Here is a 26,898-nt window from a genome sequence, read left to right on the forward strand (position 1 = left end):
TGACCATGAGAATGTGCTTCTCACGTCTCCAAGCAGGGGGCTTAGTTGACCAATGGCCCCAGTTGCTTTGAAATCTATCACTGTGTTCCACAGCTTGCACCACAGCCAGTTTTCCCACAGGCTGCTCTCACCCAATGACTGGGTGTGTCAGGAGGAGGGTGGAGTACATTTAGACAACCACACGTTTTAAATGAAGTAGAGACAACCATTCTTGTGATATGCAGCACTCCCCTGACAGGCACCTTTGGCTAGGGGACTCCCCAACAGCCTTGCTCAATTTTTCTTAGAACTGGACTGATATCAAAGACGCCTCCACCCAACCTTGCTTCCTTCCATCCCTCCTTCACTTGGGCTCAGACCTGCATCAGAGGCTGACAGCTCTCCAGCCTTCTCCAGTCCCCTCTCCATTTCCTCTCACAGGACTTGCCTCTAATAAATTCCTTATTCCTTCCTGTCTTGGTGTCCGCTTCTCAGAGTACACAGACTAACACTGTGCTTTTTCAGGGGCAGTCTCAAAATGAGAGGTCTCTTCTGCCTCTCTCTTCCTCAGCCCAACACTGGCGTTAATGTGCAGAGAAGGAGGGATGTGGGCATGAGCATGCATATTTCAGGCCAGCCACCTGGCAAAGAAAAATTACACCGGAAGGCGTTCAATAGGCAAGGAAGACTTTATTCAAGGCTATTGCAATCGGGGAGAGAAATTAAACTCAACTCCAAATACAACAGGCACAAGTGGGGATTTCTAGACACCAGGTAGGATGAGGGACTGGATGGAAAATTACTAAGAGGAACTTGGTTAGATATCAAGAGTGGGGGAAGAGCAACTTGATTGGAGTAAGGGTGGGGGGAGATCCTTGATAAACCAGTTTAACAGGATTCTTTGCTAAAACTGGGCTTTGCAGGACAAGGACAGGCCAAAGATGACACCTAGTTGAAAAGAGTGCTGAGAGGAACTTGACAAAAGTTAGGTCAAGGAGGAGGTCCTTGCCACAAACCAGACACTGGACCCACCAGGCTAGCCTGCCCCAGAGGGTTGGTGGGGAGGGCTTTGAATTGAATGTGAATTGAAGTTTAAAACAAACAGGACTGAGTCTGAACTGAACTGACACTGTTTTAATAACGGGTATCTACTGCAAAGTTAAAGAACTGGACTGTGATATTGTCCCTGGAGCCAGCTACCCAATGGGCAAAGGGTTGGTTAGAACACAGCTGGTAGCACCACTGGATACAGCAGGCACTTGAAAAACGAGATTGAAGGAAAAACTGAGCACGGTCTGAGCATCTGCTCAGGAAAACCTTTCCCCACATGGCAGGCAGAATAACGGCCCACCAGAAGTTCAATGACTGCTATGAGCTGCTGGACACTGAGGTGGGGAGGTTTCAAGAGTCCCAAGAATGAGCTCCTGACCTGGAGGAGTGCCCCATCTAGTGGAGATACGTGAACGCAGACCTAGACTGAAAGGTGAGCTCTCATGGCCTTCAGAGAATCAGAAGGTTTGGAGGGACAGGAAATGGCCCAGCTGAAGGTTGGCCATGCCTCCTGCAGCACTTTCCCACAGACGCAGAAAACATTCAGCCTCCACAAAGGCTCCCAGGAACCAGCTATCCCCCAGCTCCTGGGAAGAAGGCTTGAATCCAGGAAGTAGCCAAACCATGAGGTTCAGCTGGGCCTGGGCTATTTGTGTAAAAGATGCAGCTTCACTTGCAGCCATGGGAACCCAACAGATGGAATCTAAAACTCTGGGCAACAGGAGACCTAAAGCCATGGGCTCAGCTGAGATATGACATAGCGTGAGTGTGATGACAGCAGCCCAGGACACAGCAGACACAGGTTCCAGGACTGCGGCTCCCAGCTGGGCAGAGAAACCGAAGAGGGCTCAAATGCCCTTTACGTGGTTCACCCCTGTGCATCTGGAACCCCATGGTTTGAAACACACCTTCGTATTGAGGTGAGCATATCCATGTAAATCTACATCAAATTTGGATTCCAGACCGCAATTTGATTCTGGTTCTTTAAATGAAGTAGACACAACCACACGTTTTAATGGGTTGTTTGGATGACTAAATGAGATAATACAATCAATTCTGCTGGAATACTTGTTTTGAAATGGGAATTTGGTCCAATGCAATTGCTATAAGAAAATTTGATATCACACAAATTGCACATTTGATAATGCAACTCTTCCATGAGACACACTAGGTGAATGCAGAAAACCACACCCAACTGAACTGAGCTGCACAGGAACACACAAAACCCACATGCACACACCTCAAACATCCACCAGCTACCTCGGCACTGAGTGACCTATGAGCTACGCCCGTCCATACCTGGTGTTACTGCTGTCCGATTTCAGAAAACATCTCATTCTACTTCTTTGCTGTAACTCACAAGTGGCAACCCTTCCAACGCCCGCTTCCACAGTCAAATTTCAGGTCTGTTTCAAAGTCAATTGCCATGTCTATTGTAGTATTTATGTATTTCTTAATCATTTAACATGTGTAAAACTATGGTACCATTTTCACTAAATGGTGAATGAATTTTTATGTCACTGACAAACTTTGTGTTATATGTCCCTCGCCCTATTTTTTCCATTTGTACAATTTTGCAGTGTTGTGATTTTTTTTAGGAACTAGTCTATCATGTTATAGCAGAACTGACTGCATATGTAAAAGCTTACGCACATGCTAAGCATTGAATAAATGTCAGCTGCTGCTGTTGTTAGTAGGATAACAATTATTATTGAACTTCTGGTGCTTGAATAACACTTGTCATTATTTTTCCCAAGTTCTTTCCGAGTTATGAATTCGCTTTTATCCTCATGCTTTTCATGTGGATTATTTTTCCAATTACACATTTTAAAAAAATGCAAATCCAGAAGTTAAGTAATTTGCCCAAGATTACACAACCAAGTCCCAGCAAATAAAGGCCTGGTCCTTGCTTTCAAATTTCTTACGGAAAAAATAATACAGATATTACTTCTAAACTTACATCTAAATGTTGTAAAGCAAAGTGTCCGTACCTAAGAGTGTAGCCATTCAGGAGGCAAAGGGGAGAGGAGGGAAGGCATTTTTTCATGAAAGAATCCTTGAAGAAGTGAACCGGGAATTTGGAAAGAAAGTCGGCAGAAGGAAGAAAATCCCAGGCTGCAGACAAATCAGCGAATAGCAGGTGTCTCAAACTCAGATGGCCACAGGGGCCACGCAAATACCAGGTATGAGTGAACTGCTCCAGGTATAACCCTCAGGGAATGGGGGTGACAATGGTGCACTCAGGTCCCCCCACAAGGGTAGCCTCTAGTGCACTCGGACCAATTAGTGCCACTCCTAAGGAGTGGATCCAGCATCTGATTTTTAAGAGAAGCAGAAAATTCAGATTTTCTGTGAAGTATCTAGGTTTTTTTTTAAAAAAAAAAGTTTAATTGTGGTCAGCTTTTAAACATCAGCAACTAACTGGAACATTTTAAAACACTTTTCAGAACAACATAACATATCTACAGGTCAGATATGCCCCATGGGCGGCCAGTATTCAACGTCTGGTGAACTACAAGACGAAGCTCAGGGCTGGGGCCCCAAGCAAAGAAGTCTGAACACTGATGGACACAAAATATGTTATTTATTGTCAATTTCTGCAAAGACACATTTAAGCAACAAAATATACATTTGTTGACCTTTTAGAATTTGTTTTATACATTAACAAATACAATGTGCTACCATAGCAATAAATTAAATGTACACTATTTACATTACATAGGCAGTCAGGGTCTACAAATCACCTCAGGAAGAGGGAAAAAAGAAACTCACCATCACGTGGATCATTTCCAAGCTACACTTCTTAGGTTCTACCACACAGAGGAATCTCCTCACACTTAAACGTCAGCACTCCCCGGCTGGAGTGTGGAAGAACGCCAGGACAGGGGGGAGTTGGCACACATGCGAAGGAGCGGGAAGGGGGGTGGACCCTTCCAAGCGGAAATGTCACAATATCAAAGACGATGGCATTTAAATTCCAGTCTTCCGGCCAAACAGCCTCTCCCCAGGGATGGTAAGGCACAGGACAGAGCCACTGCCCCAACAGCCTCTCACTAGGCGGGGCTCCACTATCCTTGGCCTTAGCAGGGCCTGTCTCCTTCCTCCCAAAGAGGCACATGGCTAAACTGAAAGCAGGGCGACGTGGGGTTGGGGTGGGCAAGAGGCTGGGGGTAAAACAGGCATCAGAGCTTGTAGAGGAATGCTCCAACTAGCCCCCCAGCAGGCTGCAGGGATCACCTTGACAAACTCCACTGACCCACCCTTGCCTTTGAGAAAGGGGTGGCTGGAGAGAGGCTGGGGGAGGAGCCGGAGGGTCCCAAGCATGGCTGACTGGCCAGGTCCCTGCTGGCCACCTGCAGCCGTAAGATCGACCTGAATCCCAACCATTCCCCCACAACAGACCTGTCTCTGTTGACTCCGAATTGAATGAAGAAGGTAGTGTTTGCGTCGGCACCTTGAACAGTCAGGGTAAGAAACTGAAACAGGCTGTTGTCTCACCTCATCACTTGAGTCTACGTTTTTACTAATCTAACGACCCTTGTTGAAGGATCTAGGAAAACCAGAGTTTTCTTTTACACTTTTTAACTTGAAAAGGGGAAACTGAAGGTTGGTTAACTGCATCTCTGCCCTGGCCTCTATCCCCCTTATAGACCAGAGTGGAAGAGCCGACAGCCCTGAGGCACAACCCACTGACATCTCTTTCCCTCCTCATTTCCTTTGCCCAAGCTGCATCCGAAACCCCAAGGCCCTCACTAAGAAATCTGAGAGAATATCCGACCTGATGAAAAGAAGAGAAACTGAGGCCCCTACAGCACCCTGACTGCTGACCTCTCCCAGTCAGTGCCAAGACACCAGCTAACTGGCTTCCACAAAACTCAGGTCCCAAGAAATGCAGCCACTTGAACCAACCATGTAGGCGGTGCCAAAGCAAGGGCCCTGGGTTGTGGGTTCTAATGCCAGCTTTGCCACCAGTTGGTGATGTGACCTCAAGCAAGTTGTTGTCCCCTCACTGGAGCAGAGATTTCTCATCTGGGAGATGACGTGGTTGGATGAGATGCTCAAAGGGGCCCAAAAGGCCCTGTGTCAAGGCTGGACCACAAAATGCTTTTCAAGAAATACCATGTTCCACTGATCAGTGTGGACAGAAACTCTAGCTGTGGCCTTCTATCTCAAGCTCTTTCTGCATCTGTATTCAAGCATCAAGCGAGCAGAAGCATCTGAGTGCCCTAGAGGATGACAAGTATAGTTTCTTCCGTGAGTCAGGCAGTTCCCAGAGCCAGAGACGTGTCCAGTAAACACTTCTCCTGTGTCCAGATGACATGCAGGATGCCTCAAACACCAGCATGACCACCAAATACTAGGATGAGTCTAGTCACAAGGACCGATGAAGCGTGAGCAAATCCTTGAGCCCCAAGACTGTGCACAGCGATAACAGGAAAGACATTTAGGGCCAGAGAAGATGCAAAGGGAGTGTGGAGGAAGCAGCATCCAGGAACGCAAGCTGCCTGCCCCCAGAGTCCCCCAGGGTGAGGGGAGACTGCTCGGTGCTATTCAGCCCTGGGACCTCAGGGGGGCAGGGCAGCTACACTGTGGAAGCCACCGCATGGACTTCCCAGAGATGGTGACGCAGGACCCGGAGGGAGGGACATTTCAGATCCTACCCAGAGTACCCCCATGAGCAAACAGAAGGTAGACACCACCTCTCAGGGCTGCTTCTTAGGGAACAAACCTGCACCTTGCAGTTTCCCTGGCCACACCCAGCCATCCTGGCCACTGGCTCACAGGCAGGAGCACAGCCCTCCCAGGAGGTGGGGGCTGCAGGGAGAGCGGCCAGAGCAGCAGGGGGCGATCGGGATGAGGTCCCCAAGTAGGATAGAGTTGGGGCAACCTGGAAACCTCAGGGGGCCCCCAGAGCACAACACAACACAGCACAACCACTAAGCAGCTGTAAATACCAGCTCCCCAGAGAAGCAAGCCAGAGCCCTGGAATTGTTTTTACAGAAATACAGTTTGACCTTCCAAGTTCCTTCAGAAACCCAGCCAACAGGACGCTGCCAGGATCCGCAGGCCTCATTCCAGCCATGGGTGCTGCTCTAGAGATTTTTCATAAAAGCTAAACAGACATTTGTTGACTTTCTAACTAGAATAAATTTTACTGGACTAGTACGTTAAGTAAACACATTTCCCAAACAGTGTGAGGGGAGAGGTCCATCGGCCTGCAAATAGGATCCCGCGACATCCAGGTGAGTGGGGAACGAAGGATCGAGGTTTTGCTCTCATGGCAAAAGCGATGGGGAAACAGCCAAAAACAAGTATAACGTTTATGTGCCTTGCCTTGGGAATAGACCCAGCTCCCAATGCAAATAAAGCATTTGGTTGGAAATTCTTGTCGTCTGCTCAGGAAAGCAGGGGCCCAGCCAGCGTCACCTTGGCAGCCCGGTGGCACCTCCGTGCCACCCCATATGCACTTGACGCTGCAGCACCTCTAAGGGTCTGCTCTTCAGACTCGATATTTTACTTGGAGGACGCCCTGCCTTGAACCCCACTGGGGCCAATGAGCAGAAACGCCCTGCAGACTCGGGTGGGTGAAAAGCGAGGAGCGGGCTTCTGCTCAGAGGAGAGTGGGCTCATCCCAGCAAAGGTGGCCCGGCCGAGGTGCAGGCAGCAGTCTGCAGTCGGAGCTGCACCCCGCTGGGGCCCAGGTTACAGGAATCCCACCAGTGTGACAACTGCCCGTGGACTCACAGTTGGAGAGGGGAAGAGGAGGACTGGGGGACCAAGCCTTGATACAGCCAAAGGGCACAGTAGCTCGAAAGAGCACCCCCCAGGCAGCCGTGGGCCCCCCACAGATGCCAGGAACATAAAATGCAGGACACTACTCCTTCGCCACAGCCAAGTTCTCCACCCACACATGGGCCTGACCAAACCTGACAAGCCATCCCCACCTCACGTCTCCGGCTCTCACCTAAGAGGTAGGCTCAAGGCACGCTCCCACGAACCTCCACAACCAACAGAGACCTGGACCCCAGCCTAGCCCTTGGGTCTGAGGTTTTCCTCGGCCAAGGCCCCAGCGCTCACTGGCTTGCTCTCCAAGAATTCCTTCTCACTCCCATCTGCCCATCCCTTCATGGGAAAAACATCTGCTCAAAGGGGAGAGACTGACACAGGGCTGGTCCCACAGTGACCACAATCAGGAGCTTGTGCAAAATTGGGCCGTCAAGGAAGAGAGGGGCACCTGCTCCCACACACACCCAGCGCTGTGTCAGCTCCAACCACTGGGCTGCTCAAGACACACTGGCGGCAGGCATGGACGCTGCCTGCGGCCTGAGGTCAGCAAATGGGTACGAAGTTCCTAGCACAGAAGCAAACGGATGTTTGGGACCTCCCGAGATGGGAGCAACAGAGCTGATTTCTGTCAGGGCAACTTCGAGGAGCTACGCATTTTGGCTTCTGGAAAAGTGCTTCCTCCACTACCACTAAATTCATTCGCTGTGCCTGCCACCTCCAGGATAGAGCACTGTCCCTTCCCCTGCTGCCAGCCTCTGCTCCCCACCTCGCCACTCTCTCTGCCTCTCCGGTCTCTGAGTCACCAGTACCCAGATCCCCCCTTACCCAACTCTTGCCTCTGCAGACAAAACAAGATGACAAACGACCCAGACACATAGCAAATTGGGTGGTCAGGAGCAGGGGAGCTTGGAGGAAGGAGGCCTGGACTAGAGATGAGGAGGGGCTGGCAGGGTGTCTTGGCGAAGAGGCAGGCAGGGCTGGGCCAGGTCTGGACACTGAGACAGACAGCTGGTCTGGTGGGCAGGTGGCCAGTGGGGCAGCAGGCCTGTGACAGAGTAGTGGACGACACCCCCAAATGCTGGAATAGGAGCCTTCTCCGAGACAGAATCAGAGCTTCCCTGGAGGAGACAAAGAGGAAGAAGATGATAACCAAACAGTGGGCGAAGGAAGGAAGGGAGAACCCATGTGTCCACGGCCAAAGCCCACTGAAGACGCTTAGGACAGGAGGGTGCCAAATACAAGGGTACCAGACTTTCTACAGCCTGAGAAGCTGGGCATAAACGTGAATTTGGTGAACTGAGGCATCTGAAGTGCAGGATGAGAGTTGGAAGTCAGTATCAGCATTCCCACTTTCTCTTCTGTTCTTTTTCACAGATCAGGTATTTATAAAATGGGCTCAGCTTTGCCCTTCCCCTTGATTCCAACGGGGACTCACACCCCTGAGCCTCGTGGCAGGGTGGAAATTCAGATGGGTCTCTAGTAACTTCACTAGCAGGAGTTCAGGCCTTGAGGTGAGCTGGACCCATGCTCCCTGCTCTGCTGAGAACCACAAGCTCCCCTGGCTGAGGCTGGAGCGGAGGTCCTCCCTCGGGTCTTCCCGCACAATGTGTAGCGGGTAAGGCATGTCTGGATGTGCAGGGAGGACACATCTCAGCCCAGAGCCTGGCCAAAAACACAAGGAGGAAAAGGCTGCCTGGAACAGAGAGGTGAGGGGGCAAACTGAGGGCTCCCCATTCCAGGGGAGAAAGGTGGGCTCCAGGCCCCTGCCCCTCAACCAGACTCCCCTGGGGCAGGGAGATGGACTCAGTGAGTCTGGGCAATCTTTTAGGACAACTTTTCCCATCCACACCTGAGGCCACCTGCCTTCTTCCCCATCATAGGCTTCGGAAGATGCGACTGACCCTCCCCAGCTGTCAGGGTATCTCTGGCCATTCTCAGGTTATCAGAGCATGTGGCCAGAGCAGGACAAACACTTGACCCACCTTTGACAGGCGAAGGACTCCTCTTCTATATTAGTGACCCTGTTTCAAGAAAAATCCATATAAGCGTTTTATAAAACTAGACGACATAATCCCCACCGACTGCAGCTTCTGTGCACTCAGCTCTCAGCTTTCCGGTGAGCTCAGGAAGGGACCGGAAGCCCCCAGAGCCAACAGTCCAGAGCTCACAGCTGTGTGTGTCCCAGGATGTGCCTCTAACACAGGACGTGTGGCAGAGGTGGTTGGTGACCCCCAGGCTCACTGCACTATGTGGGGGTCCACAGCATACCCCCAGATCTGACCAGAGCTTTCCTTCCCCTGGTGGGATGTGCCCCCAGGAGGGAAGTCTGGCTTTTGGAAGAGGCTGGAATGTTGGGTGCAGGAGGCTCCCCCTGCCACCTCCCCACCCCTAGTCCTTACCGCACTGGAGCTGGCATGACTGAGCTTATCAAAGCGGAATTTCAGGTTTGACCTCGGGGAGTTTCTGCTTTTGGCATCTAGGAAAAAGAGGAATGCCCATGAAGAGAGGGTGACACTAGAGAGGTCACTGGGGAGGAACCTGACAGGGAGGCCAGGAAAGGGGGGCCTCGTCCCCTCCACTTCGCACGAGAGCCAACTCTCGCATTTTTAGAAATGTTGTGAACTGGTTGATATACACATTTTTTAAATTAAATTATGTAAACTTATAATTAAATAAATGATGTCCCTCAAGGATACTAACTACTCAAAAGTCATCACTTCCTAGTTAGTTCACTACACTTTACTATTATCTATTCTCTTAAGGTTATTGGTGTTTATTGTGTCTGTCTGGTAGTTCTTCCCAGCTCCACGTCACATTGGTAGCTTCAGATCAGTCAAAGTAGGAGTATCAAAGCCACAGAAATCAGCAAACACTGCAAACCAGAGCTTCATTGATTGTTTTGTTGCCTAGACTTAAGAAATTAATGGAGAAAACATCAACAGAGTGAGTTAAAACTTGAAACTGTGTTGTATCTATAGCTATTACATTGTGAACAGCACAAAAATAACTGATTAAATATTCTACCCATATTTGAAAACTATTGTCCGATTCTGCAAAGAAGTTGCTTGTGTCACTGACAAAATAATATCAATCACCATTCAGGTCAGAAGAACACCTGTTTGTAATTTGCAACCTAAGTTGTCTACAAATACAAAGGTTAGGCAACTGTCAATAAAACTGTCTGTAAGCACCAATCGGCTATATGGGATTTATAGGGAAGAATACTGTATATTTTACCATTTTTTACAAATTGTGTTTCAGGTCCTTTGCATCAGTAAAATTTACAGTAAACATATACGTGTGTGTGTGTACGTAGCAGGAGAGCCCGTTGTTAAATATTTACCAGCACACCACTGACAGGGGACCGACCACTGGCTTTCTGGTTCTCCTCTGGCCCGGGGAGGGAGCCTACAGCTCAGTACACTCCAGCTGGAGGCCGCTGACTTACTCGTGGTGCTTCCGTCAAGCAGCCCCACCCAGCCCCGTGAGCACCTCTCCCACCACTCCCCTCTCAGGGCCCCAGGGAGCCCCGGTGTGAAATGACGATGGTGGATGGTGGGAGCATCTGAGATCATGGAAGACCGATGTCACGCCCCTCCAGGCCATCTCCCTCCCCTTAACCCTGTCTCTTCCCAGATGCCACTGAACAGCTTAAAATGGGTTTCCAGGTCTCCACAGGGCGAGGATGGTCCAGTGGGTCCCAGCACAACTTCCATGGGGCTGAGGGTGAGAAGTGGTGGCCGCTCAGGGTTAAATACTATGGTGGGGGGCCACGGCGGATGCAGTAAACACCAGGCAGGAGTTACCAGGCCCATCCTAGGTCCCCTTCTTTTCTGGGTGACCTTCAGCAAGTCGCAGACACACTCTACACCTCCCTTTACTCGAAACCTTATTTATTTGGAAATTTATTTAATACCATGTAGGAGCCGAGCTTGGTTATGGATTCGTTCATTCATTTCTTCAATAGTTAATTAAGCCTTATTTTTTTAAATCATGGAATCTGTATGACTACCCCCACTTTATAGATGAGGAAACTGAGGCTCAGAAAGGTGGGCCTGTCCAGGCAGCCAGGATTAGGACCCAGCTCCACAGCTGCCCAGCCAAAGGGAGCCGAGCAAGAGGAAGCACCTGAGCTGGCCCTGTCTATGTCTCCATCATTATTTAGATCAGAGTTTCCTACCCTCAACCTATTGACATTTGGCCAGACAATTTTTTGCAGTGGGGGCTGCTCTGCACATTGTAGGATGTTTAGCAGCATCCTGGACCTCTGCCCGCTAGATGCCAGCAGCACCCTCCTCCCACAGTCGAGAAAATCAAAGGGACATTTTGCCAAATGTGCCCTGGGGAGCAAGATCACTCCCAGTTGAGAGCTACAGATTACACTATCGTTCTATTCCTGTTATTTAACAAACACTTAGGGTAACAGTTGTAAGTTTCTTACAAGCATAAACTCATTTAATCTTCCCACAACCATGAGGGAGAAACGAGTCCCCTCCCAACATTTTTTGCTTGGGGAAACTGAGACACAGAAAGGTTCAGTAACCTGTCCAATATCACACCACTAGTAAGTAGGGGATCCAGGATTAGGACGCAGGCTCCAGAGTCCTGTGCGTGCCCCCACACGGGGCTGCCCTCCCCGAGGGCGAGACCAAGGCTCTGATTTCTAGGCACCCACAGTGCTCAGCAGTACCTACCGTACACATCCATCTGGATGCCCCTCAGGTGCCAACCCTTCACCCTCTCCCCAGAGCCAGTTCTTCCTACTCTGCCCAACTGCAGGGATCACAGAACCCCGAGAGGCCCACGCTCCTTGCTCTCCCTGAACCCACACTACTGAGCCCGAGAGGTTTTACCTCCTTGGCATCTTTTGAATCCACGTGCTTCTCCCATTGCTCCAGACACCCCCAGGTCCATGGCCTGCCACCCCTCACCACTCACTGTGAACCCTCACTGATCTCACTCCCTGTACCTGCTCCCCAATCTTTCCTCCTCAGCCAGCTGCCGCCACCAATAGCCCTTCTCAACTCCTGACGATTCTTCTCTACTTAAGAACCTTCCAAGACTTACGACCCTCAGTGACGTCACCAGGGTGGTCTCCGTGGTGGCCTCAGCCTGGTGTTCCAACTGCTGTCTCCTCTCTCACCCTTCCCCTCCACGAACTCCAGCCACACTGACCCATGTGTGATTCCAGAACACGGTCTCTCGATTCCCTCCAGGCTTTTGCTTCAAGTGCTGTCCCCTCTCCCTGCAAAACTCTCACCACCTCATATCCTCGTATATTCAGGACCATCACTGTGGCAGGGCAGCCCTGAGTCAGTGATGGGGAAAGTGGAAAGAGCCTCAGCGTTCGACTCACACAATCCCAACTCCTCCAGAAAAATCACTGAACTCTCTGAGCCTCAGTTTCCCCACGAGTAAGGAGAGGACAAAAACACAGGCCTCTTAAGGTCGATGAACAGATACCATGAGCTAACAGAGCTCAAGGGCCTCTCGCTTTGGGGTTGGGCTGGAAACGGGCCAGTTTAGTACACGTGGGGCACATGCCCCATGAGCAGTGGTCAGGGCACAGCTCCAGCTCCTGTGTGTGGTCACGTGGACACGCCACCAGATGCCACCGACCTGTAGGACTCCGGCTCATGATGATGGGGGTGGCGGCTGCTGCCAGGCTGGGGCTCTCGCTGCTCGGGGACGGGCTGTAGACAAACACCTCCTGCTTGAAGGGTGAGGTTGTGGACGGCTGGCTGCTCTGGGGAGAGAGGCCGGGTGAGTGAGACCAGCCCCGCCCCCGGCAGCCCCCCAGAGTGGCTGGCACCTCGGCAGACGCCACACAGTGCCTGCCTCCCACTCCCCACTTGGACACGCTCTTTCCTTCTACTGCCTCCAACCCTCCCCTCCCCCCCCAGGAAGTGCCCCTGTCCCAGCCCCATGAAGCACTGACCCCTTTCCTCTCCAGCCAGGAAGCCCATGGCAGGGACACCACTCTGCCTGGCCTCTGACCCATTGCTCCTGCTCCTATGTCACGCCAGGGCAACCCCCCACAAAGCACTGCTCCCAGAGGGAGGCGTTTTCACACTTCCCCTTTATCTGCAGAGCCTGGATGGGGCTGTGCCCACAGTAGCTATTTTAATACACAGAGCGGGTGTCTGGCTGGGCCCAGGGTGCCCTCCCCGCTCCCCAGGGTTGGACAGGGCCACACCTACCCCACTGTCACACTCCTCCAAGGTCTCGCCCTCCCCTGCCGTGCTGCTGAAGCTGCTGGTGCTGGAGGAGGAGCGGGAGATGTTGGCTCGGCCATTCTCCTTCAACTTTATGAAGGGCCTGCAGGGAACAGGAAGGCACGCCCTGGTCACACGCCGGGACCGAGGGCAGGGCAGCGCAGGCCTCACAGAGATTGAGCTTGCCCACCAGCAGGCCCCATGCCCCTGCCTGTTGGCTTTTGTGTTCCAGGGAGTTCCCGAAGCAAAAGGTGCCTGGAGCTGAGATATAGCCCAGAACTCCAAGTGGCTAAAGCTATCCCTTCCCCCACCTTCACTCTTACTTCTCCTTGTTGGGGCAGATTTCCGGAGAGCTGGGATTCGATGAGGTCTCAGACTTTATCTCCTGAGAAGAGTGCCCACCATCCGGGGTCTTGGGGTTGCTGGATGCACTGTCACTGAGGAAAAGAGGATGAAGAGAAATGAGGCCAGGGGGCCGGTCTCCGACTCCCACCTCACCCCCAGGCCTGAGGCAAGGCCCCTATCAGCTCTCAGTACCATGAGGGCCTGTGGGGTCACAGCGCCCCCGTCAGAGCATGGCCACCAGAACCTCCATTCCACCCAAGCCCCACTCAGAGACTGCAGGACAGGCGGTCCAGATAACAGGGTTTTGTGCTTTGCAAGGGGCTACTCAAGGTTCCTGAGTGAGAGTCAAGAGCTACTAGACAGGAGTCCTGGCTTGATGCCCCCATGCCCCAATCCACCCCCCACCCAAGCAGGCAAAACCTGGCAGAGCTCCAGGTCAAGAGCGGGCTACAGAGGGAATGGAGTGGGGTCTAGGAAATCCACCGCCACAGCCAGAAAACAACACAGTGTACATGTACTCCTCGGGGTGCTGGCAGGGCCACCGCTGCATAACTCTAGGGAGCCCCCTCACACAGACTACAAAATGAGCTCCCTGGATGCATGTGCCGAGGCAAGCCTGAGTGCTGGGAAGGGCGTCTGGGTAAACGGGCAACTCCCAGCCCAGGGCCCAAGGGTCTCCTTCTGCTACAGTTTAACAAAGACCATGCACCGCTGCCTACTATTTGCCCTGTGCCCACTGTTGGGGACATAATGGCCCTGTCCTCAAGGCACTTTTATCTTTTAACAGCTTTATGGGAATATAAGCCACATACCATTCACCCATTTAAATGTACAATTCACTGGTTTTTAGTATATTCATAACCATCACCACAATCGAATTTTAGACCATTTTTATCCCCCCTAAAAGAAACCCCAGACCCATTGACAACCACTCCCGAATCCTCCCTCTCCTCTCCCGGCCCCTGGCAACCACTAATATACTTTCTCTCTCTATGGATTTGCCTACTTTGGACTTTTATATAAATGGAATCATACAACATGGTGTAGTCTTTTCATGAGTGGCTTCTTTCACTTAGCAGTGTTCTAAAGATGCATCTATGCTGTAGCATCTGTCAGTACGTCACTCCTTTGTATTGCAAGATAGTATTCCATTTTATGAATATACCATGTTTCATTTACCCATTCATCGAGTGATGGGCATTTGGACCATTTGCACTTTGGGTTATTATGAACAAAGCTGCTATGAACATCTGTATGCTAGTTTTTATGCAGACATACGTGTTCTTTCTCTTGGATGTACAGGCGTGGAACTGCTGGGTCCCGTGGTAACTCCATGTTTAACCCTCTGAGGAACTGCCAGACTGTTTTCCAAAGGAGCTGCACTAGTTGACATTCCTACCAACAATGCATGAGGGTTCCAGTTTCTCCACATCCTTGCCAACACTTGTTGTTATTTGTCCTTTTGATTACAGTCATCCTAGAGGCATGAAGTACCTCCATGCCCTTTTAACGCGGTCGCTCATGACTTCCTAATTGTCAACCCAAGCAGGGGTTCAGGTCATTGTGCTGGACTTCTCTGCATGTCTGACCCTCCCACCTGGAATGTCCCCTCTCCGAGCTCTCCCCCTCCTTGCTCTCCTTCCTTCCCAGGCTTCTTCACTGGCTCTTCCTTTCTCCACGTGCCCTTAAACGCTGGTGTTCCCCAGGCATTCTACACACACCCCTGGGTGGTTGTACTCACTGACCTGTCTTTACCCACCATCTCCACCCCTGTGACTCCCACCTCTCCTTCTCCAGTCACGGTCTCTCTCCTAAGCTCAAGACCTGCACTTCTGACCACTCAGAATTCGGGGCTTCTCTTCTGAGTGACCCACAGGACTCACTCACATGTCCACGCTCCAAACAGAGCTTTTTATCCTCTTCCAAAAACCTGCCCCTCATCCTGCATGCCCAAGCTCAGGGACTGGTGCCCCCATCCAGGGCTATAGGCAGACAGGTTGGAAACTAGGAAGTCAACCTCAATGCCTCCCTTTCCCTCACGTGACCATAAGGTTCTGGAAGGCAGGTTTGTGTCTTCTGTAGCTCTTGTCTGAGCACTGAGCCCATCACATGGCAGACGCTCAAGAAATGCTGCTTGCTGAATTAAACAACAAATGGACTCACTGGTTATAGAGTCAGAAAGACAGCAAGAACAGGTGAAGTATGATACAAGTATTGCTAAAAAACAACAACAAACAAACAAACAAATAAGACATTCTAGAAACCCAAAGGAAAAAGGTTTAATTAACTCCGCCTGGCAGAATCAGGGAAGGCTTCCATAAGAGGGGACATACAAGTGAGCTTTGAAAAAGGAAGCAAAGAAAGAGAAGAATCTAGTTTGGGTCCAAATGCAACAAGAACAACTTTGGAAGTCCAGTGCAGAGACTGCCACAGTTGCCTTGGTGGACAAAGAGCTGAGTGAGAAACAGAGGCCTGAGGTAGGGTCAGGTTAGAAGGAAGCCATGTCCCAAAGCTGTGCATAGCCCTCCCCGAAGTGACCATCCTACAGCTTTTGTGGTGGAGGAAACTGACGAACCCCACACTGGACAGTTACCATCGTGCCCGGCTGTCCCCTTGGCCTTCAGAGCCTGTGTGCAGACGGGGGAAGAGCCCCGACCGTCGCTTGATGGGGCTTCGTGACTGGTTCTTCGCTGTTGCCGCTGCCACTGGAGGCTGCCAAGGAAATCACCAAAATGAGTGTTCACACCACAAACCCAGATCTCCTTCTCATCATCCCCTTTCTTGTCCACAAATAGCCCCTGCAACCTTCTAACTGGCCTGGAAGAGATCCCAGGAAATAGCAAGACAGCCAGTAAGGTTGGGATCTGTGTAACAGGAGCTGAGACCCGAGGCTCAAGCCACTTGCAGCCCATTGTCCTGCATTCTTAAGCCAGACGCTATGGCCCCGGGTAACAATCCACCCAAGTCCAGAATCCTTGGAGGAACATGGGGTCAGGGCCACTCTAAGGAGAGCCCCACATTTTGAAAAGGACAGGATGATTCCGGGGGTCACAGATGGAGAACCACAAAGCTGAGAGAGCCCTGGGCGTGACCTGGTTCAACCTCTGGCTTTACCGATAAGGAAACTAAGGAGTGGAGGGGATTTCGCTAAGGTCATAGCAAATCACCAGCAGGATGAGCACAAAAACCCAGCACCCCTGACTCTCCATCCACTCCTTGCAAATAAATGGGTCCAAGCCGGGTGTCACGATAACAAGACAGAAGGAGAGCAGCCGAGCCAGGTCCACGCGCACCCACGGGCAGGGCGAAGCTGCTGCCAAGAACGAGGTTCTGCTTCAGCCACACACGGGGGCAGAGGGAGGGGTGGGAGACTGAGCGGGGCAGATGGGAGCCTGCAGCCAATCTTCAGATCCTGCCAGACCTCCAACCCCGGCCCCAACTTCTGCCATTCACGTGCTGTGCAACCCTAGGCTAGTGGCAAAACTCCCTGGGCCTTTCTCCTCATCCACAGAGTGGAGATAATTGCCCTGCCCTGCTCACTTCACAGACCGTCTGGGAGCAACAAGATAAGAGCAATGAAAATATCTGGTAAATTACGTGAATTATGCAAGATGACTTATAATACTAATCATTAGTATCATGGTGGGTATTCTGCTATTGTAAAAAAAGAAGGAAAAAGAAGAAAACCCTAACCTACACGAATTCAAAGCCACTTTGCTTTATAAAAGGCCCAATTATGTGGTTCTTTCACCCGGCCCGTCCCTGGTGCAAGCTGACCAGACCCAAACCCACAGACCTGCCAGGTTCTTTCCTTGGAAGATACACAGTGACTAAGGGTGAAGCCTTGAGATCAGCGCAACCTGCTTCCAAATCCCAGCTCTTCGGCTTAGCCAGGTGACCTGTAGCAAGTTCCTTAACCCCTCTCAGTCCCCTTCTCATCAAATGTAAAGTGGAGAACACATCAGTACCTACCTTAGACAGCTGTTATGGGGATCGGATGAGATAAGTCCAGGCATTACTTAGCTCAGTGCCTAGCACACAGCATTCAGGGGCAGCTACTGCTATCACTAATAATAACAAAGCAAGGACACCCCTCTCACAGTCATGAGTCCCAAGCTGCTGGGCAGAGAAACACACCCCAGGACCATTTCACAGGATTGGCCCCAAGGAGGAGTCCCAGTTGTCAAGGAAACCCAGAGAACAGGACAACAGAAGGCTTCTAGTCTGGGCCGGTCCCAGGTGCTGCCTGGAATGGAGGCTCCACTTCAGAGGGCAGGGCCTGGGGTCACCCTCATGCAGCCTTAGTTTCCCTCTGTCATCTAGCTCACCCTGTTCTAATCGCCTGGCCCAAGCCTGGATGAACACACCCCTCCCCCACAGAGGCCTGGGGGACCCCAGTGTCTGTGGCCACTCACCGAGAAGGTGGTCTTGGTGACCTCCGTGCTGTTGTGGGAGATGCCCCCGCTGAGGCTGCCAGGGAGGCCCCCACTGTGAGGCTTCTTCTGGCTGCTCACCATGGTCTCCATGGAGTGGCTGCGCACGCGAATGGCCCTCTGTGGGGACAGCAGGTGACAGGGGCCTGAGAGCTGGAGCCAGGCCTCTCCAATGACCCCACCCTCTTGGCTGGGTGTGCAGACACAGCCCTCAACACATGTGCATGCTCACGTTCTCTCTCTCTGTCTCTGTCTCTGTCTCTGTCTCTCCCCTTGGTGGCCCTGCACTAATCACTACAGTATGCACAAGATTTTCACATGCTATGGGCATAGGTGGCTCTTTGCTGGCAGAGGCTAGAGAGGACACCGGCCAGGGAGAGTCTGAGGGGTCAGTGCCCCAGCTCCCCTGCAAGGTGGACAAAGGCTGTTAGCCCATCGTACAGAGAAGGAAAGTGAGGCTTAGACAGCTCACCTAACCTGTGTGGCCCCGGTCTAGTTACCAACCTCTCCGACATGCAGCTTCCTCATCTGTAAATTGGAAATGACATGATCCAAGCAGGATCACAGGGGGATTAGACACAAGTGCCTGACCCCAATTTGATGGGGTTTTTTTTGTTTTGTTTTTTTGGCAGAAAGCTAAGCATCCCTCTGTATTTAAACACTGGGTATCCCTTCTGTTGTCACCCCAAAGTGTGCCTTGTATAACTTGGAATATGTTTGCTACTGGGGAACCATGAGAGGAGCTCTTTCTCACTGTGCCCTGAGCCACCACTCACACTCGCAGGGGCTAAAATGTTGTCCATACGAGCCTGCCGCCTGGTGCAACTGCCCAAACAGGACATGCACGCTCAGACTTGAAGTGCGGGATCTCAGACGGCCCAGAGCTGCCCAGGCCACACAGAGCCCTGTGTCCATTTAGGGCCACCAACAGCAAAGGGTACATCGGCAAACAGTGAAGTGCCCAGGAGGGGAAACCAGGATGGTCAGTGCATGCAACGATGAGAATAACAGCTAAAATGAAGACTGGTGAGCCCACAGCAGGGACGGACCTGGGATAGGACGGTCACTCGCCTCAGACTGCTCTGCAGGCCTGAATTCCTCTGAACCTGTCCCGACGGTAGTGGTTATAGTAAGGCAGACAGATCTCAGCTCAACTCAAGGGAGGATTTCCTGACAAGGTCAAGGGAGGATTTCCTGATAAGTCAAGTCCGAGGGAATTCCACCTAACACGAAGATGATGCTCCCTGGTTCTGGAGGCCTTCAAAGATGACAGAGGGTTCTAGGAAGGGAGGTTTCTCTCCAGTAGTCCCCAAACCCCACATCACTTCTTTTTAATCATTCATTCAGTCACTCAATAATACAGCCAGGCAGCCATGCATGTAAAGCTCTTAGCAGAGGGCCCGGCACATCATAAGTACCCAGTAAAAGTAGCTACTCTTATTGTTAATAACAAGCATTTGTCACGTGCTTCTTGTGTGCCCAGCACTGTGCCAGAAACAAGGAGAATTCTAGGAGGAGTGTGAAGAAGTGTGAGACATGGACCCTGCCTCCAAGGAGTGCACAAGTCAGCAGGGGAAACAAGACACATTCCTAAAATTGGGGCAATGCGAAAAGATGCAGGGCCTGTGGGAGTCCTCCCTCTGCATTCAGTAGCTGTCCAGGGCCCCCACGGCCTCAGAGACACATGCAGACTCGTGGATGCACATATCGTTACTTGCTCACGTGCAAGTACCATCTAGGCCACGTTCCTTGCTGGCAGAACCACTGTTCGGTCCAATGTCCCCTCTTCTTCCATCTAAAGGAGTAAATTCTGACCTGTCTAGAGCAGTCACAGAACCCATCCTCTTGCCAATGGAACATGAGGGGACATCTGCTAGGGGTCTGGGGAAAGGTTTCCTTGATAATTCCTAAAAGAGATGTGATATGCCTGTCCCTGGAACCACAGCAGCCACGTTGGTTTGTGAGGGATCAAGGTTGAGACAAAGCTGACAAGCTGGCGATGGCAGAGGGGAAAAGGGAAGGAATCTGGATGCCGATGACACAACTTTTCGTTAAGTGAGTTAATGGATTTTCCTTATTGTGTGAGGCATTTGAGGTAGGGCGGACTCGGAACCTCGGCTCCAGAAAACTGACAGAAAGACAAACGTGTGGACGCTGCTCCCATCCTCCCCGGGTTCAACCCCCACACGTACAAACACGTCGGCTTACTCACTCCATGTGCCAACATAGAGATGGTCTCGTGTGGAAGAATGAACCCCCTCCCTCCCTTGAAGCATGAAGGGAAGAGCTTGGTCTACAGCAAGACAGTCCCAAGAAATCAGCAGGAATGCTGCTCCCAACCCAAATAGCAGACGCCCCGGGGAGCTCTCCCCAAGGTCAGGAATTCTCCAAGTGCAGGAATGGCCAAGACCCGCATCCTGCCTGCCTTTCTATCCTGACATGGAAAGCTGATTCAGGAAAGAGGACCATTTGTAAATATGACCACCGTGAAGACCAGCTCCTCTTGAATGAGGCATTGAGCCCACCAGCCTCGCACCCCTGATGGCATCTAGCCTCTGCTGTCTGAGTCAAAGACGCCCCCTGGAGGGACATCAAATCTCTCTCCCTTTCTAGACCACAGAACAGTCGCCTAGCAACAGTTTCCTGCAACATGTGTTAAAACAGCCAGCACCTTCTTTTCATTCCAGCACTCAAAGATCATTAAGTCATGTGCCCTTTGGAAAACTGAGGGCAGGAAAGGTGTGGTACCCACTCTGAGGTGTCCTTGGATAAACAGCCAGTTTCCGTAAATGAGTCAAGTGCTCCATCAGCTCAGCATCATGACATTCTGTTGGCGCCGTCTTGTGTGCCACCACCACTACGGTCATCAACTATGACATGTCAATTAATCATTTATGTTCTGATGGATTCTTCACCATCCATGTCCAGAAAAGATTCGATGTGAGGAATAAGCCCTGTGTGATGGTATCTGGTCTGCTGAGCTTCACATACATGGACTTATTGAGTCCTTACAACTCTAAGATGCAGAGAGGACAGGCACTGATAGAAATGGTCCTGAAAGGTAAATGATTGCCCAAGGTCACCCTGCAGGTAAGAGAGGAGCCAGGACCCAAATCCAGGACACTGGGCTCCAGATGAAGGGGCCCCAGTATCCCAAAAAGTGGTCCAGAGTGAACATATATAATTCAACAGGTGGATGGACTAAGGGTGATTAGAAACCAAGTGGTTGGCTTCCCCTCAAAAAAAAATCTGCAAGGTTGATGTTGGGGAAGAATCTTCTCAAATGCCCTGCTGAGTCAGTGAGATAAATTTGAGGAGATAATAGGCTGACGGGGAATCCCAGGGACGGACAGGGTGGCCGTCTGCTGCTCAAAGCAAACAGGAAGGGATTTGAGTCTTGTTCTTCCCAGCATGGAGTGTGAACCTCTCTGAGACACAGTCTCCTCATCTGCAACGTGGTGACAGTCCGTGTGAGGATGACATGCTGTGTGCCAAATACCTGGCATGATACCTGCTCGCTCAAGGTTAACTCTCCTTCCCAGTTTTAGGGGTGGGGGGAGAGGGAGGGAGGGAGGGAGGGAGGGAGGGAGGGAGGGAGGGAGGGAGGGAGGGATGGGGAGGGGGAGAGGGAGAGGGAGAGGGAGAGTGAGAGTGAGAGAGAGAGAGAGAGATCTAAATAATGCTCCTTTCAGACGGAATCATCCAGTGACATGGTCTAAAGCATTTCATGCTTCACTCTGATGCAGAGCTGGAAGCACGAGCCTTCTCACGCTGGGAGAAGAACTGGGTACAGGGTGAAGAAGAGAACAGAGGGCCGTGATATGGAAAGAGGGAGGCAGGAGAGAAAAGGACAGGCACATGCAGCCTTTGTATGGGCATCGAGAGGTCTCCAGGGACGATCTGGCCCCTCTTCTACTCAGCCCTTTGGACATGGGGGCCACATTTCATCCACCCTCCTCTCAGGGGCCGGCTGCTCACTGCTTTCAAGGTTGCCTGCTCCAGCGGCGGACGGCCTGACCCCTGGAAAGTTCTGCTGCGCATCGAGCTGAAATCTTACCATTTCTAAACCATGGAACTTTAGACCAGTTTATTCCATGTTTCACACAACTGTCCCTGGCTATCCTGAGTCTGCTCTCCTCCCAGCTAATCATTCCAGTTCTGTACCCATCCTCAGTCACCATGATTTCCCAACCCTCAGCACACATCATAACTTACTTTTGAACAAGTTCTCTTTTAGGGGAATGAGAAAAAAGGGATGGGATCACTTTCTCCTTATCTGTTTATGTCACTTCATTTCAGCCGGGAATACAAACACCACTTAGCATCACGGAGGGAACACGTTTCCTCCGGGCCAGCCACAAACCTCGCTTCCTTACAAATGGCTTTTGTGAGTTGTTTCCATTTAACAAACTCAACTTAAGGGACCAAATGCACAGGGATGACTAAATGGGACGTGCCTACCTGTACCAGGCAAGCAACCGAGGCAGGGGCCTTTGGAGAGAAATATGAAATTCCTTGCCCACCACCACGGCCCCTAATAAGGAAGTACTCTGAGGTCCAGAACAGGGTCTTCTGTCCCACTAGCAGCACAAATAAAGGACAGAGGCTGACGGGAGAAGGAACTATCCCTCCACATCTCCACTCAGATAGTCCAGAGTTCCAATCCATGAGCTGCCCCAGCCTGCGGGTGGGTACTTTGCTGAGAATATCGGAAGCCTGGTGCTCCTCTCCTGCCACTAGGGGTCAGATCAGACCAGTGCGTTAACTACTAGTGGCCCTCAAAGGCTGGGAGACATTCACCTGACAACTCCCTGCTTTGGGTGGTCCCAGTTCTGGGGCCCCTGGGTGGCCTTCTCCTCCCTGGTCTTCCATTCCCCCTTCTGCACGATGAGGTCTGTGGGGCTAGCTCGGGGTTTCTCAAAACGTGGCCTCTGTGTGCTTTATGGACATACATATGTGGTACGTCAAGTAGCGTCACTTTTTCTTTTCATTTCACTGGGGACCAACAGAAATTTCAACAGCTGGCAGTGGCTGAGAATGGTACTGAAGAACAATAGTCTGGAGATGAATATTTTTCAAAGGTGAATAATGTACTGCTCCTTTATAAAGAAAAATATTCTTGCAAGACTCCAAGAACATGTCCACAGACTCCCAACACCAGTGGTCCCGTGGCTGCATTTGCAACATACCTACTTATTTGTTCATGTCCTTCAATGGTAAGTTTCACTGTAAAAATTCGGTCTCTATAATTGGAAATACTTTTTTTTTATATTTTCAGCTAAGTGAAAATGCAAAATTTCAAAGTGTCTGTAGAACTGGCAGATTCCTGAAAATATCTCCAAGCATCTCAGTTTGAGAAGTAGGTCTAGACGTCCGTAAACCAACTGTTCTCTCATGGAAGAAACACTGCAGTGACAGCCAGTGGAGCTGAAGAGAGATGGGAAGACGAGCTATTCTAAGTGGTGTGAGGCGCCAGGGGCACAGCCTAGGACAGTGACAGTTCTGCTTCTCCAGAGAGGGACAAAGGGTCACTGCACTGCAGGGTGGGGAAGAACAGTCACAAGCAGCAGGGGGTGGATGGCTGAGATCGCTTCTAGCCCTGGGAATTCTCAGTTATGTTTCCATGTGCCTGTGAGAGCAGAACTTTGACAGGAAGGAAATAAAACATGCAACTTTTCTACCTAGGCCCATTCCACGCACGACGTCTTGCAAGAGGGATCTCACAGAGGTCTGGGTGAGGAACGCCCTCAGGAATACCAACAATTCTGACACCATAGCACCGGCCGAAGCACCCAGTAAGAAATACCCAAACTAGAGACAGTTTCCTGAGCTGGGACAGACCACAGGCCTGGCCGCAGGCTCGGCCCACACATCTGAAACCCCCAGGCCACTGGCTGCTGCAGGCTGCAGCGCCTGGCCTGGTCCCAGCACCAGCCTCCACAGCTTGGGAGATGTGAGGACATTAATGGAAGGGACAGGGCAAAAGAGCTTGTGTGCCCCAGGAGGGAGGGCAGAAAAGCTGCTCTGTGCGACTGACTGACTGTGAGGGCCCCCTCTCTCACCCCCCAGGGCCACCTGGGACACAGGCATGGAAGCAGAATGTAGACGCGAGTCTATCTTCAGCATGTAAGGTGGAAAAGAAAAATTCCCTGGATTATTGGATCACAGACAAGTAAAGATGAAGTTTTGAGACATCTCCCTCTCTTGGAAACCCCTTTAGTCAGACCTGCTGGCGTCCAACAGAGATCAAGTGCCACTCCTGCCAGAGGCAGGGGACTGAAAAAATAGCCTCAGGCCACTTTCCTTTACACCCGCAACCTGTATGCAGCAGCCGGGACATTTAATACACTGGGCACTATGGGCAGAGTGTCCTCAGCCGACAAGCTTTTCTAGGTTATAAAAATATTTGAAACCTGGAAAAACAACTGTTAACTCCAAAATACAGAAAGAAACCAACAAAACTGAAAGCAACAAACACCTCATTAAACGGCTGCAAAACATAACATTATGCTCGCCAGTCAATTGCAGGTGAAGTCTTATATAAATTACATTTCCTGTGGGATGTGGGAGTATCTGATACAATTGATCGGATATGGGGCGGAGCCTATGAAGCTTTTCGTATTTACCAGGTCTCACATTCACCCTTCTCGGTTAGGCTACCCTACCTGGCTCCCCGCTACCCCCCTGTTTCTCTTCTCCCCTCGTCCCCCTTTCCTCTTAGTCTCCCAGTTTCTCCTATTTCACGCTGGCTGCCACTGTCCGTCAGGACTGAAACAGATGTCCCAGGAATCTCCCACCAGCCTGGACAAGCAGCTTGGCTCCTACCCGCGCCCTTGTGAGGAATCTCAGCAGCTGGCCCCGATGAGGGCCAGCAGAGGCCTGCCTGCTCTCTGCGGTCCAGCCCGGACATAAGGGATGAACCCCAGGCTTGCCCAGGTCAGGCTCGCATGGGTGGAGTCTTAACTGAGTCGGGGAACCGGGAGACAGTATCACGTAGCCAATGGGAACACAGGCTTTGGAATCCGGCAGACCCAGATATAACTAACGCCCCTGTTTGCTGGGTGACTTGGGACAAATATTTTGTCTCTTTGAGTCTTAGTTGCCTCACATGTAAAATTATGCTCATAATATTAAAATTGAGTATGAATTATGATACCAAAATAATTATACCCTTAATAATAGCCTTCCCCACAGGGCACAGAGGGCAGCTGTGAGGCTTTAGACGGGATAATGTGTGGTAAGCTTTCTCTTTCCAGGATAATAGTAACAGCTCACACTTTCACTGAGCAGTTACTGTATTCCAGTCCATGGTAACTTTTCCAGACTTTATTTCAATGAATTCTCCCAACGACTCCATCACAAAGGTCCTATTTATCATTCCTGTTCTGCTGACGAAAACACTGTGGCCCAGGGACTGTAAAGACCATGCCCAGGATCCCAAAGCTGGCGTTCTCATAAAGGCAGGTCTAACCCCAACCCCACACACTGTCGCTTTACCCATCACTCTGCAATGGGCAATTCAGCAGAACACTGACCTAAGAACCAGAAAACCTGAGTATGAAACAAGGCTCTACCTCTCAGCAGGTGTACGGTTTTGAGCACTCCTGCAGCCTCTCATCCTGTCCCCTTGTGTGTGAGTGGAAATAATAAGACCCGTTCTGCCAGCTGCACAGGGTAACAGGCAGGCTCAGCTCGGATGCTGGGTGCAAGTGCTGTGTGGACCAACAAGCACTTCACAAGCATATGATGATGAATCTTCTTTACGCCATGCCAGCTGTCCAAGCTCCACCTGAATACTTCCAGGGACAGGGAGCGCGCTACTTCTTTTAGCAGCTCATTCTGGTTAGAAAGTTCTTCCCTTTGCAAAGTCCACAGGGACTTACTCTAACTCCATCCCAGTGACCCTGAGCAGGTCCTCCAGTGCCCTGCCAGCTGGGAAGAATCCTTGTAGTACCTCACACTGGCTGCTAAAGATCCCTAAGATTCGTGTTCTTGCTCCTGCCATCCTGCCCTGGGCTCTGACCGCAAAGGAGGCAGATGAAAACAATGATATTTGTGGTTTGCACTGGCTCCTCTCCCGCTGTTAACTCTGTCCCTGTCCCTACTTGTCAGACTCCCAGCCAGGAGGAGACGATCCAGATTAAGGAAGGATGTGGAGGACGCAGCAGACGCTGTTGGCTGCTCCGACCATTCACATTTCCTGATGCCCCGGCCCTCTGCAAACTCCTGTGGTGCCCCTGCTGGTCCTGCCACCTCTGACTGGCACTTGGGCTCTGCGGACCTTAGACCTCTGCCCTTGTCTGTCCCACACCTCCCTGCCAGAACAATCCTCAGCCACTCTTTTGCCGTACCTTAAAAGACTCCAGGAATCCCCCGTGGCCCCCATTTTCAAACTTGTCCTCTTCTGGGCCCAGTCCCAGCATGGCCTGTGTGTGGGCATGCAGCTCGTCGTGAAGATTGTCTAGGAGGGCGGCCCTTGTCCGATCCTGGAAGGGAAGAGGGTGGAGTCGTGGAGTTGGCACTGAGGGCAGAGATGTGCCCTCTCCCTGGGGGCTCCAGACATCTAGCCTGAGGGCTGCTATTCTAGTCAACTGCATCTGGGTGACGGTGTGACCCAAGGACAGATTGGGCTCCATGCTCACACATGCTGCAGTTAACACTACATCTCTGCGCCCAGCCCTCTGCTCCCTTCCCTCTGCCCCTTCTCCCTGGGCCATCCCACCCTCCCAGCTCCACCCCTGCTGACTCCCGGATCTCTGCCCCAAGCTCCATATCCATGTACCCAACTGCCCATTGCTCCGCTCCATCCAGATGTTTGTCCAGAGCCATGTGTACGACCTCCAGGGGGCGCCATTCACCCCGACCAGCAACCCAGCCTTTGCAGGCACCTCATGTCAGCAGGTCCTGACCGAGCTCAACTCCCATCGGTGCCCATGTCAGCAAAGAGCCCAAGCTGAGGCCTAAGAGCCGCCCCACAATTCCAGTTGGCCCCACCATTATATACAGAAATCCAGCAAGTCTTCCCGACTGACCCCAAATCGTTTCCTTCTATGCCCAGTCGAAGCAAGCTGTGTCATCACTCTCTTGCC

At 51.4% G+C, this 26,898-nt stretch overlaps 1 protein-coding gene across 15 annotated transcripts in view; it reads right to left on the reverse strand.

Annotated features, from left to right (window-relative positions):
* Positions 1-3,594: 3,594 nt before the first annotated feature.
* The window catches only part of RAP1GAP2 (RAP1 GTPase activating protein 2), a 206,452-nt gene continuing 183,148 nt past the window's right edge, over positions 3,595-26,898 (reverse strand). For 14 of the 15 annotated variants that reach the window (XM_033089948.1, XM_033089946.1, XM_033089947.1 and 11 more), the window contains 9 exons: positions 26,161-26,295; positions 17,792-17,929; positions 15,970-16,088; positions 13,355-13,468; positions 13,017-13,134; positions 12,436-12,562; positions 9,216-9,292; positions 8,799-8,837; positions 3,595-7,934 (listed from right to left, as the gene is read on the reverse strand). In XM_033089948.1, coding sequence (XP_032945839.1) covers positions 8,829-8,837; positions 9,216-9,292; positions 12,436-12,562; positions 13,017-13,134; positions 13,355-13,468; positions 15,970-16,088; positions 17,792-17,929; positions 26,161-26,295 — 837 coding nt within the window. In that variant the 3' untranslated portion in view covers positions 3,595-7,934; positions 8,799-8,828. The remainder of the gene's footprint in view (positions 7,935-8,798; positions 8,838-9,215; positions 9,293-12,435; positions 12,563-13,016; positions 13,135-13,354; positions 13,469-15,969; positions 16,089-17,791; positions 17,930-26,160; positions 26,296-26,898) is intronic. The other variant, XR_004421276.1, reaches the window with a different exon arrangement.

The sequence above is a fragment of the Rhinolophus ferrumequinum genome, chromosome 21, assembly GCF_004115265.2.
Source record: "Rhinolophus ferrumequinum isolate MPI-CBG mRhiFer1 chromosome 21, mRhiFer1_v1.p, whole genome shotgun sequence".
Lineage (NCBI taxonomy): Eukaryota > Metazoa > Chordata > Mammalia > Chiroptera > Rhinolophidae > Rhinolophus > Rhinolophus ferrumequinum.